Genomic DNA, 13563 nt, shown 5'->3' on the forward strand with positions numbered 1-13563 from the left:
TATATATATATATATGCATGTGTGTGTGTGTGTGTGTGTGTGTATATATATATATGTGTGTGTGTGTGTGTGTGTGTGTGTGTGTGTATAAAATCCTTCCCCCCCCCTTTTTTTAACCTAGAATGATTACATCTGGCTTGCCTGCCTCTTGAGATTGCTATGGGAATCAAATGAGATATTGTAAACTGTAAAACCTGATAAGTTCAAGGTAGGTGCAGCTGTTAATCATTGGTGATGACGATGTTGGAATGCTGCCAGAGAGTGTCATCGTGACCTGTGCTGGACCCTGCGGCAGTGCCAGGCTAGGATTTGATGAAGTGATGCCAGTTCATGCCAGCGATTCGTTCTCTGAGATTGACCTGGTCTGGTCACCATCCTGCCAGCTTCTGGATGTGGAAAGTGTGCTTTCACAGATGAGGGCACGACTATGATGTCCTGGGTTCACAGTTCTGAACTTATGGCCTTGGGACACAAACCTGCTCTTGCAGTCATCTTTGTCTGCAAGTTATTGAGTCTGCCATTACCCTCTTGGCCTTCCTCTGTCCAAGTCATCAAGTCCCAAAGTGTGATAAAGAGCTCCATAGCCATGGACAGTCTTTCAATGCCTCTCATCTTCAGACCACAGAGGATTTTGTGGTACTCACAAAGAGGGTGCTAATGATGACATCCACAGTTTTGGATGAGGCTGGATGTGGGTCATTTTTATTTTTTAAGGCTTTGAAAGAAAAAGTTAAAGCAAAGGAAACTGAGATTATTTGTCCCAGAGAAGAGAAGGCTGTTGCCTAGAGAGGCTAATGATCTCATAACCACCGCACACGCAAACATGGAAATTAATCCAGCGTCTATCAGAGGATTTATATCCAGTCAGTGGCTGCTTCTGAAAAGAATGGGGAGGGGTGCTCGTGGGTTTAGAACGGTGCCTTTTGACTGATCTCAAGTGGCTACCATCTTTTCCATATATTCTCAGATCCATCTCATCCTTGTACCATTTTTTAAAAACTTGTTATTACTTCTTTGTGAATTTCACATCAGTACCCCAATCCCACTTGTCTCCCCCTCCCCTCATGCCCAGCCCCCACTCTTGCAATCCCCCCTCCAAGAGAAAAAAATATCTTATTGTGAAAACTTCAGCATGCCACAATGTGTCCCACAGTATACCCTTTTGTCCACACTTCTTTGCTTGCAAATTTTTATTGTAGTGAGTCATTGGTCTGGCTCAAGGCCTCTGGTTTCTGCTATTCTATCCACACTGAAACCTCACTGGGTCTCCTCTCAGATATCCTATTGTTGCCCTGTGTCATGGAAATCTTACAGTTTTGGATCTGTAGGACCAGCCCCTTCATGCACTCTAACAGTTCATCAATGGGTTGGATGCTGGGGTGAGTCAATTCAAAGGATCTGGGCCTGAGAGGTATCTGAGCTTGTCAGCCCACCAGCTCTTCTGTACCCACACACTACAGGGATGAGCTCTGCTGCCTTGCTCTGACTGGCCCATCTAATGCTGTAGCCAGTAAATGGCTAGGCCAGCTCTCTTGCTCTCCTGTCCTCTGGCTAGCTTGCCCAGGTGAGGTACTGGGTTCTCTCCCCCAAGTGCTACAGCGGGTGAGGGGCAGGGAGAGCTCTCCTGCTCTCATGATGGGAGGGGATAACTCCCTTGTCCACACCACTGCACTGCAGACAAGAGGCAGGGCCATTTTTCCATGTGCATGTCCTCCATCAATGGGTTGGATGCTGGGGTGAGTCAATTCAAAGGCCTGGATCTGGACTTGAGAGGTATCCGAGCACCTACAACTCCTCAACCAGGGCAGCTGCACTGTGCTGCCTGGGTGATATGTGGGGCCCACTTTCCAGAGTATTGCAGCTGGCTAGGGGCAATGTCCATAGCCTCCAGTAACAGCACAGGTCAGGACTTCACCATGGCCCCAGGTGGCATCACTGGCTACTCACACCAGGCTGATCCTCACTGCCCTCAATTTCCAATTCTGCCCATATCCTTCTGCTTCTCTTTCCTTTCTCCACCGCTAACTTGCTCCTCTTAGTGGTGTTTGGAGCCTCTGGGTGTGTGGAAGTGTCTCAAGAGTGCCATGCCTTACCTGTACAGTATGGCACTAGGCAGGGGTCATTTCAGACTGGTGGTCATCTCAGGCTAACTCCCTGTCTGGACCCTCTGGTGCCAGGTTGGTGGTCACCCTGGGTTTTCTCCTAGCCTGGGTCTCATGGCTTCAGCTGGTGATCATCTTGGGCTTCTTCCATGCCTGGGCCATGTGGCCCCATGTGGGGTTGTCTGTCTTCGGTTCATTCCTACCTGGGTCCTGCAATCTCAGATGAGCTGTGTCTCATCTAGAGCTTCCTCCCTGCCCCGGGAGCCAGTACCTGTACCATTTTTAAATATTGTTTTGGTAACTACAAGTTTTCACTGTATTAAGTGAATGAGCAGCTGACAAAAAGGACAGTTCTTAATCCGCTGATGGGGAACTAGGTCACCAAGACCCTAAATATTCAACCCTCACATTTTTCTATGTCTGATTCTTCTGTGCATCTCCCCACCCCATGTGTGTCTATAATCCACTGGAACAGATCACCCTGGCTCCAATCCCAGACACGCTGGACTACAACTGGGAATTACTAACCATTGGTGCTTCTGATGTCTAAGAATCACAGCCCCACTGCTGCAGCAGAATTCTTCTCTAAGTGTGTCCTGAGCCTGCAGCACGAGCATCACCCAGAAGCATAGCAGAGATGCAAACTCTTAGCCCCATCTCAGGTCCACCAAGGCAGGCCTGTGGGAGTAGAATACTTGGCAATCTATTGACTAAGTCATCTAGGGTACCCTGATGCTTATTAACATCCGTGGGCCCCTGGCATAGAGCTATATCTCTTCTGTAGCTCTTTTAAACAGTAAGGGAGGGACTCATTAAGATAGTCTCGTAATTTGCATCTCTTGGGTTATGTCTCTAACTATGGAATTTCAGATTAGAAGGAATCGTATGAGATTTAATCTAATACTCTCTCAACCATTTTAATCCCTGCCTCTCTTCCCTCATTCCTCGTTCTTTGATCATTTGATAAGTCCTGCACCATTGAGGAAGCCATGGTTAATATAAGGATCAGCCCTTATCCTCTTAAAGCTTACTGGAGACAGGAGAGGCATATGTCTGACATGCTCATACTATCTATAAATGGTGACTGCTATGCTGGGGAGACTGCGAAGCTGCAAGGATTTTCTAAAGGGATCTGAGTGAGTCCTCTACACAGGAACTAAGCCATAACAGGACGTTGACTCTAGGAGCCGAATCTACATGGAGTGAGGCCAAAGCTCTTCTTATTGCAAATCTTCACAGCCACGAGAATCCCCTTCCTCTAGATTTCTGTCTCCAAGGCCGTGAGATATTTGAATTGGTTTAGTCCAATTCAGAAATACTCTGCCCTTTCCCCTTCATTTAAAAATATTTGCAACCTCTTCGGGCGCTCCGCAAAGAGAGATCATATAGAAAGATAAGCTCAGGGGAGCAAATTTCAGAATCCACCCCTGACTTTGCTATAACCCACACATCTGAAACCCAACCTCACTCGCTTTGTGGATGACATGTTAGACCCCTGACTCTCACTGACCTCACAGGTACAGAGAAACCCAGGCTTAGGGGCAGTCTTCAAGTTTAGTAGAATAATGTGCACCTGAAGAAAAGATTCCATCTTCTTGTAGAATGTTCAAACGTGCACATATATACAACATGCCGCAAAAATAAAGGAAGTTAAAGATTAGAATTTCACAAAAAAGAATTTACTTATCAGTCTATTGTGTAGGGTATGTGCCACATAGTTTTGTGGTCATGTTGTTGGACCAAGTTCTAAATTCATTTATCCATACTATATTATATTTTAGATTCAGAGTCTGTAATCTAGTAGAGTGTGGAGACCTGGGAGTTAAAAACTTTCTCCTTTTTGTCTTTTAATTCCTCAGGGCTTACTGCAGTTTGTGGTATGTTAGTTAATAGATAAATAAGATTTGATATTTGATGTATTGTGAAGATGTGTATGTTTTCCAGGGAATGGGCAATGCATTAAGGTACTCTACAGATTTCCCTCTATGATGTCAGTAACCTCAGCCCTCTAACAAGCACCCATCATTTTTTTTTAATGTTTTTTCTGGGTCCATTTGCAGTATCAGCCAACCTGAACTTCATCAGTGTGCCTGTCAAAATCTCGAAAACCGTTGATCAGTGCCAAACCTAGACACAGGATGTCTTCAACAGCCTTCTAATCAGCCAATCTAATATGTTTATCTGAAAGAAATGAGGCCAGTCTGCCTCCACTTCTTCTGAAGACCGCCGTTTCCTTTTCTCTGTTGACAGTCTTTTAGTTTTTATTGACAAGTCACGAGGCATGGCTCATCTATGTGGTTTTCTTCTGTGTGGTTACAACTTCTTACAAAACAATTTTTTCCCCAATAGACTATTTTTTTTTTAATTTTTAGAAGTAGTCTGTCTCTTCTGAGGAAGTTGTTATGTTTTGTGTTCTCGCCTAGAGCAACCAACCCTGGACTTCTGAAATGTGTACATCTATCTCTGACATGTTCATCTTTTCTGCCTGATAGGTCTGTGTCCACCAGCAAGGACACAGATGATGAGAGTAATCGATTTATATTTTAGTCTCATGGTTTTCTAAGATGTGTTTTGGGGGTGTCTAGTAATGTTGCAGTTTCTTCTCATTACCTCAAGGTAGCCCCTATAATGTAGTAATAGATCTCTATTTAGGTCATATATAGTTTTTAAAGCAAAAGATACTCACTGCCACTTTAGTAGTGTGGACACCAGCCATTATTAAATCTAGTGGGTAAATTTACATTATTTGGCTTTAATTTTAGTAATGTAAGTTCATGGTCTCTTTAGACCTTGACTGGACAGTTCTAAAATAAAGAGTTTAGGCTCAGCAGTACCTGCCATATGACCAAAGTCCTGAATTCCATGATTCTAAACTTTGCAACGAAACACCCCTTGCAGATAACTTCAAACATTAATCTGTAAAACACACGTGTTCACGTGCACACACACACATGCATATATAAATATAATATCTTTTGAATATAATATTTTTAAATTTGATTTTAGTGTTTTATTTATTCCTTTTGCATCCTGCTCACAGCCTACCTCCTGGTCACCCCTTCCCACAATCCTTCCCTCATCTCCCCTCCCCTTCTCCTCTGAGCCTGTGGGAGGGCCCCCTGGGTTTTCCCCTACCCCCACCCTGGTACTTCAAGTCTGTGCGAGGCTTCCTCTCCCACTGAGGCCAGACAAGGCAGCCCAGCTAGTAGAATATATCCTACATACAGGCAATGGCTTTTGGGATAGCCCCTGTTCTAGTTGATTAGTTTTTATAAAGTAGTTTTGAAACATTAAACCATAAAGTGTTAGAAAAGGGTCCGGAGGTAACTGAGTCTTGCTTGACCATAATCTACCCCTGAAGCTCTGTCCCTAGTCTTTTGCAATATGGAGATTTTATGAGATGGTTTCTAATCCACAGTAGTGACTCAATTGATCTCGGTCATCTTCACCGCACGCCTTCTCTTCCTTGTTCTAGATTAAACCCTAGGACAAGCATCCTCACTGGCTTCCCCGGGAGGGTGCTGTGAACTGGAACTGGGGAAGGGTTAGGAGAGTCTGTGGTAAGAAACCACAGAAGCCCGGGGAGGAGAGGAATGCTGTTATATAACTTGCCCAAATCGCTCTGCAGATCAGCTGACAGGGCTTGGTAGAGGTTATCCATAAAACAGAATTACAAGGCGCTTCCAAACCTAGATCTGGCAGAGCAGCCAGAGTCACAGTATATACTGTACCGACTCCACAGGCCTGGGAGCTTTGGGGCTTCGGTTAGCTCAGGCATGTTATAAATCTGCACAAGTGGAAAAAAACAAAAAACGATGTCTCTCTGGCTGGCCCCCCGAATAACTGTCCCCGAGAGGCCTAGGAAAGCAAGCTTCCCTTGCAAAATCCTTAATCATCTCCCTCAAATATGAGTTTTCCATGCAGCTGCAGAGATGAGGACCTGGGAGAGACCAAGGACAACAGAGCTTTCCTAGACGTTTGCTGGCCCTGGGGATACAGTGTTGAATGAATAGCTACAATGTGTCTCCCACATGCCTGCTAAAATGCTTATAGTTTCCCAGGGTTTGTCTGTGCTCTGGACTTTATGAACGTTTTCCCAGCGAATTGAATAGAAACAAAGAAGGCAAATCTAGCAGTTTTCCTGGTTCTTGGGTGAAAGAGGGTATGGGGCAGAATTCCAGTTTTGAAATGGTTTGTCAGGTGGGGCTGGTCTCAGCGAGTTGCCACTTAATACGGATAAGCTTTAAAGGCTGGCCTGATATCAAAAGTAGAAGTGCAAGTCAGGAGATGCTTAGGTTGGCAAGCATCTCATATGAAAAGAAGTTTATGGATTTGACTGGATTAAAAGAAATGCGTGAGTCACCCGGATGCTGTGGCCACATTAAAGAAGAAACCAGAAAGGGGCAGAGAGTATCACGTGTTTTGTGGTGGGTGCTAGGACAAAGAGTGTGATACCTTAGAGCCCATCACGGGGGAGAAAAGAAGGGTAAAAGTAGAAAGATCCAAAGGTAAACAAATTGTTTAAAGAGGAGTTGAGAGAAAGTTAGTCCACTCTGTGGGTACCTGGGAATTAGCCCAGCTATGGAAGAGGAGTAATGAGAACTAATTTACTCTAAGAGACAAAGTGGATGGTGTGTGTGTGTGTGTGTGTGTGTGTGTGTGTGTAAACATAGTGGCTCGAAAGAAGGATAAACATTTAAATTTTCAAATAATTAGAGTAGTTCTGGAATGGAAAAGAACCATTTCATTAAATTCTGAACTTTCTGTCACTAGATCTATTTGAGCCAAGGCCGGCCTTCTGAAGGTTCTCAACACTGAAAACCTCACGGTCAGTGAGCATTAAGATCACTCCTGATTCTCATAGTCTATGATTTAAATAGCCGTGAATGCCAAGGCCACGCAGGACACACCCCTTGGCTCTGACTCTGGCCAGCTGTGTGACCTTCAGCTAAGACATGAACTCCCCCCCCCCATTTTCTCCATCTGGCTTTAACAGATGCCTCAGTTGCTCCCCTGTACACCCAGCCCCCTGTAGAGTCTTTAAGTTAGACCATGTGGGAAAAGGAAATTCTGGCCCGCTTGCTACCTGCCGTAAGTCTTCCTGCAGAGGGAAAGCTTTGCGGAAGAGCAGGAAGTTCCTGAAGGCCACCGAACTAAAAACCCTCAGATTGCTTATTGGCAGGAGAGAGGGTAGCTGCGAAGGTGCAGTGTGTTCCCCTGAGAACTCCTAACAGGATGCTGATGAAGTAACGGGCAATCTGCTTTCTCTCAAGCACCTGTAATGAGTTCAGCTCTGCCTCTCTCTGCAAACAACCAAGGAGGAACAACGGAGGTCGGGTGACCTCGGCACAGCACTGCTCTGTCCTTGGCAGACTTCATTCTCTGTTTGCTTACTGAGCTGGCAATGGGCTTCTGAGTTTTGCTCATCATCACCAGAGCAGACACTCACAGAGAAACTTACCCTGTGGCACATCTCTTCTCCAAGTTTTTTCTTTGTTTTTTTTTTTTTCTCCATAAATCAATTTGTTTAATTAGCTTATAAGCTGAAAAATCTAACAACAGATTGGCAAATTAGGTCTGTCTCCCACTATCCAAGAGGGGAATTTAAGATTTTATTTGTCCTAATGGTGAGAGCTCTCTGTCTCCGGATTCCATTGCTGACTGACTGTGACCTCTTCTGTGGGCGCCTAGTTCCTTATCCCTTTCTTCTCTGCCTGAGGCGAGGCTCTTCATTCCTGCACCATCGCATGCTCACTTCCTGACACCCCTTCTTTGACTTTTGTCAAGCTAATATCATTGTCTCCAAATCCTATTTTCTTACCCCCTCCCACCCCATATCTTTAGTGCTACACTTGTCCATACACAGGTCAGCTTGTTTGGACATAGACATAGCCGGCTGTGGACAGGATATAAACTCTCTCCTCCAGTTCCTGAGGTCAGCTGGGGAAGAAGGAAGGGAGAGAAGCTGAACTGCTCATAAAGCACCAAGGAACTGAAACCCTCGCTCCTTGGCTGGCAGCTCTGGCCATACCCACCCCCTCCGCATCCACAGTCACATTTTTTCCCCTCTCTGTTTCCGTAGATTGGAAATAAAAACAGCTGTTAAAAATAAGAGTGCATGAGTCATCTGGAATCTCCACGTGGTAATTACAGTTTCCATCTCACCCTGTCCAGTCCTTCCCAGTGTGCCGAGCCCTGTATCACAGTCCCGCTGTGGGGAGAACACACTGTGGGGAAAGCAAAAATTTTAAGGACCACCTTAATTTTCGTTTTCTAATCCTCTGAGGTTAAACACTGAGTGGGTCGCCAAGCCAAGAAAAATAACACGAAAGAAGATACATCAATTAGAAAACTCGATTTGTGGGACAGGCCATTTTCCCAGGTTTTTCCATTTTGAGCAAGTCTCTGTGTCGATGTTGATGAGAAGCCAGTTCTTCTGTAATGTGGAAGGTGTCCTAGGATTGCTTCGTGGTACTCTCACTATGAAGAGTGTTTAGCTCTTGTAGATGCTATGCCCTAAGCTGTGTTTTCTCTTTTAAGCACCTGCTGCTTTATAATCTAGAAAACCTCAAAGGAGGTAATCCATAACCTGCTAGCTGACCGTCACCTACCAAGGCCGACTGATTCTCTTAAGTTACGCCCAGTCAACCATTTAACGTTGACTGAGTAATTCTGATGGTCTAAAGCTATGATGCCGCCTCTCCCTGCAGTGACCCTGCTGCCTGCATTCTAATAGAGTCCACACACAGAGATTATAAATTATCTGTAGATTATAGTTATCTGTAGATTATAGTTTCTAGCAAGAGAGCTGTGTGCCCTATCGCAGTGGAGGCTTGCTGTTTGCCCCTTCATTTTCCCTTTCTAGTTATGGATTTCTTTACAATTTGATTAGGGGTGTGTGTGTGTGTGTGTGTGTGTGTGTGTGTGTGTATACTGGGCATGAAACTTAACCAAATTTAGGACCAATGCATGCTAAGTGCACACTCTACCACAGTGAGCTGTACTCCCAAAAGTGCCTGGTTAGATTTTTTTTTTAAATTTTAATTACATTTATTTGCCAATTTATTGAATGTATATATGTGAATTTGTATGTGCCATGGCATAGGTCAGAGGACAGCTTGCAGGAGTTGGTTCTTTCTTTCAACTGTGCAAGTCCCAGGGATTGAACTCAGGTCATCAAGGTTACCAGTGAACACCTTTATTAATGTTCTCCACTGCGGCTCGAGACCCGCTCTGCAAACCTCTGTCTCCAAAAATAACTACCTTACAGTTCATAGCAGTGGCAAAATCACAGTTATGAAGTAGCAACAAAAATAAATCTAAGGTTGGGGGTCAGCACACCATGAGGGACTGCATTAAAGGGTCGCAGCATTAGGAAGGTTGAGAGCCACCTCTTTCTAAACCATCTTGCTGGTCCAAGATTATTTTTGAGTTCATTTTCCACATCGAAACCTCTATCATTCTGTTATCATTTCCTTCTCTGAGAGCTAGCTTTAGCTGGAGCGATGGCTCATCCACTCAGGAGCCTGGGACAGGATTGTGAGTTCTAGTTCAGCCTGCACTAGGTAGTCAGGATGCTGGGCTACAGAAGGAGTCCCTCAGCAAACCTGAAGCTAAAGAAAGAAGGCCACAAGCTAGTTTTAAGAAGGAAGACACATAATGTTCTGGGGGTTTTGTGTTTTGGCTTGGTTTGGTTTTGGTTTTTTGGTTTTTTGTTTTTTTGGGGTTTTTTTGCAGGGTAGGAGGGGTTCGAGACAGGATCTCTCTGTGTAACAGCCCTGGCTGTCCTAGAACTTGCTTTGTAGGTCAGGCTAGCCTGGAACTCACAGAGATCTGCCTGCCTCTACCTCCTAAGTGATGGTATTAAAGGTGTGTACCACTACCATCTGGCAGGAAGATTGCACAATGTGGCTTTCGGATTTCCAGGCAGGTTACTCAGCCCCAGCTGCCATCTCGAAAACTTAAATCCCACCACTGTACAGACAGTCACTCCTTTCTGGTAATGTGTTACTTCTCAGATGCAGGAACAAACTCATCAAGGTGGGATGCAGAGTCAGACACCTACCCAGTTCTCAGCAGGACCCTCGACTGACTACCTGTGTGACCATAGGCAGTTAATTCTGCTTTCTCTACCTTGTCAGACTCATCTGTCAGATGAGGTGATAACAATACTTCCCTCTGGAATTTTTGTCAGTTCTCAATGAAATGGGTGATGTCCTTAAATAAACGGTATCTTGCTATGTGCCAGCTATTGCCATTTTCATACACATAAATTAGCAGACTATGTAGACACTAGCTACTTTTGACAGAGAGGGCTGACATCAGCTCACAAAGAAACTGGTCTTTAGTTTGGGGTCAGCTGCATCACAACAGATGACTCAAAGGAGATGTTTCTTATTGGTGGCATGCAGTCCTTGGATGCCCAGGGACAGCGTTTGAGACGAGGCAAGGAGGGAGAAGAAACAGGGAGGTGGGGGGCGGGGAGGGGGAAGTAATGATGGTCCCCACCACTTCGTTCAGTAAGTGATGGGATTCTTGGAGGGAGAGTAAGCATTGTGGTAGACACTTACAAATGAGCTCCTACCGGACTGCCTGCTTACTGTCCTGTGTTCTCGTGCCTTATAATAGAGAATTGGCCTGTCATACTTGAAGAACCACAGAAGAATGCAAAATAACATGTCTTATGAAATGCCCCTTTTCTTTCTTTTAGATTACATGAAGCAGACAACATTTGAAGCCCAAGCCTTTTTAGAAGCTGTGCAGTTCTTCCGGCAGGAGAAGGGTCACTATGGCTCATGGGAAATGACTACCGGGGATGAAGTCCAGGTACTATGGGGCTTGGAGCTGTGGATCCTCTCTCATCTGTGTGACAGGGGTCAAGACCATATAATGAAAGTTGCACACATAGAGGATGTGGTTTTCAAGGCGTTTCCCTGAGCTGCCTAAAAGCGTTGAGTCAATGAGCTATGGTTCACATGAAGACCACCAGCCCTGGCCTTCAGGAGGGCAGCCCACAGTGCTTAGTTAGGTCGCAAAGTCTGTGAGAGCAGTTTGTTCACACAGCTAGGAGTGTCTTTTGTTGTTTTGGTTATGAGCCAAAGGGTTCTGTGTCGAGTGTGTTCTTACACGTCCACACATGTACTTGTATATTTCCAACCCGAGAACACTTTAGAATTTCAAACAATTCTTAGTGTCCAATAGTTTGCAGAAGTGGATCCATTTAAGACTTTGAGAAGTTGAAATATTTACAATACTTTATGCACCAAAGAAAACCCAAAGCATAAGAAACAGAAACAAACTGCCTGGCCTAGCGAGTAGACAACATACTTAATATTTAACAGATATTTAATACAGACACCTGTATTAAAATGTTCCTGTGTGACATTTTGTAATGTTCAAACCCTAAGTGTGTCTTGGCAGTCTTGCAGAGTGGAAAGGACAGTTTGCATGAGGGAACTGGGAGGCACAGAACAGCTAAGTGACTTATGCATTCAGCAACTTTATTTCATCTCCTGCCTAGGCCACTTGCTTCATATTTTCCTTCACTTAAAATCTTTAATTTATTTTTATTTTATATGTATTAGTGTTTTGCCTGCATGTGTGTCTGTGTGAGAGTGTTGGATTCCCTGGAGCGGGAGTTACTGACAATTGTGTGCTGTCCTGTAGGTGCTGGGAATTGAACTCTGGTCCCCTTGAGGATCAGCCAGTGCTCTTAACCACTGAGCCATCTCTCCAGTCCCTCACTTAAAGTCTTAATCATATGTCAGTTCACATTTCTTTCCACTGAAAACAAGAATTTAGTAGAACTTTTGTGGGGTTGAGTGTTTCAGTGTGTGTGTGTGTGTGTGTGTGTGTGTGTGTATGTATGTGTGTGTGTGCGCGCGCGCTTTCTGTCTACTTTATCCTTTAGGCTAACATGCACTAAGTGCTACAGAAAGTGCAAAAGAGCTAAGTGACTCCTTTTATATTGCTCTCTTAGTAGTAATGACTCACACGAGTGTGGCAAGCCTTCGTGGTGATGGTTGTTATAGGCAGAGGTCCAGGCAGAGCAGTGTCTCAGAATAACTTTCCTGGCAGGCTGTTTAGGTGAAAATGTTTGTATGCTTGGTAAAAGCATCAACACATTTTCTACTTGTCAATATGAGCTACGAGCACTATCAGATGAACGCATGAGAAAGAAAAATGGGCAAAAATGTCAAGTAGCTGCAGGTATAAGGTATTTATTTGCCTTTAAATTAACCAGGTGGGTGGGAACATCGCGTCCTTCCCAGGCTGCTTGGTTCTAAGACCAGAAAACTTCCCTTGGTCTTGTCTATTCCTTCTAGACTGGTCTTCATTCAAGATATCTTGAATGGGGCCCTCTAAGTAGACACACTCACCTACAGTGCTTCAGTAACACAGGGCCTAGGGCCCAAGGGTCCAGTCAGACATGGGGCCTGCCTTTGGGAGGGGCATCCTTCCTCAGTCTTTTTTTTTTTGTTTTGTTTTGTTTGTTTTTTGAGACAGGATTTCTCTGTGTAGCCCTGGCTGTCCTGGAACTCACTCTGTAGACCAGGCTGGCCTCAAACTCAGAAATCCACCTGCCTCTGCCTCCCAAGTGCTGAGATTAAAGGCATGCACCACCACCACCCGGCTTAAAATGTGTAGCCCAGGCTGGCCTCGAACTCGTGATCCTCCTGCTTCTGCCTCCTTCAGCAAATCCTACCGGCATGTGCCACCACTACAGGCCCTTCCTCAGTCTTACCCCTTCTTACAGCTTCTAGTTTGAGAAGAAGCACAGTGCTTTGCTCTTAGGGCATAGTGTGACTTCAGTGAGTGTGCTCTGTTGGTTTGGGTTTTTTTGTTGTTTTGAGGGACAGGGTCTCAGCGTGTAGCTCAGGCTAGCCCTAAGGTATTGGCTTGTAGCTCAGGCTAGCCCTAAGGTATTATTGGCTTGTAGCTCAGGCTAGCTTCAAGCTCTTGCCTTACCTCCCTCGGTTTCCTTTGTCATATATGAGGTATACAGCACCAAACCCTGCTTGGTTTGTTCATTTTGATCAATCTGATGACATCTTTGGTTTCTTATATGTGTGAGGAAATCCTTCACTCCACAGCCCAGCAGTTAAAATTTCTCACCATTTCTTCTCACCTTTTTAAAATACAAAATTATAAAAATTATGTTTGAGGTTCCTTATGGTATAACTCAGTAAATTCTGTTTGATGGGGAGTTAATAGAACCTTCATATTTATTTATTTATTTGATTAGCTATTTTCCCTCAAAAAGCCCACAGGCTTCTCTCTTGCTTATGGAGAGCTGGCCATGGTGGGTCACCCAGAGTAAGCAGGCGAGGGACAAAGCAGTGTCAGGATGGGAGGAAGCAAGCCGGGCGGTGGTGGCGCACGCCTTTAATCCCAGCACTTGGGAGGCAGAGGCAGGCGGATTTCTGAGTTCGAGGCCAGCCTGGTCTACAAAGTGAGTTCC

General features: G+C 44.9%; 1 protein-coding gene across 3 annotated transcripts in view; it reads left to right on the forward strand.

Annotated features, from left to right (window-relative positions):
• Positions 1 to 13563, forward strand: part of Niban1 (niban apoptosis regulator 1) — a 152175-nt gene that overhangs the window by 109676 nt on the left and 28936 nt on the right. For all 3 annotated transcript variants that reach the window (XM_021168396.2, XM_021168405.2, XM_029478902.1), the window contains exon 6: positions 10813 to 10928. In XM_021168396.2, the coding sequence (XP_021024055.1) occupies positions 10813 to 10928 (116 nt within the window). The remainder of the gene's footprint in view (positions 1 to 10812; positions 10929 to 13563) is intronic.

This window comes from Mus caroli, chromosome 1 (assembly GCF_900094665.2).
Source record: "Mus caroli chromosome 1, CAROLI_EIJ_v1.1, whole genome shotgun sequence".
Lineage (NCBI taxonomy): Eukaryota > Metazoa > Chordata > Mammalia > Rodentia > Muridae > Mus > Mus caroli.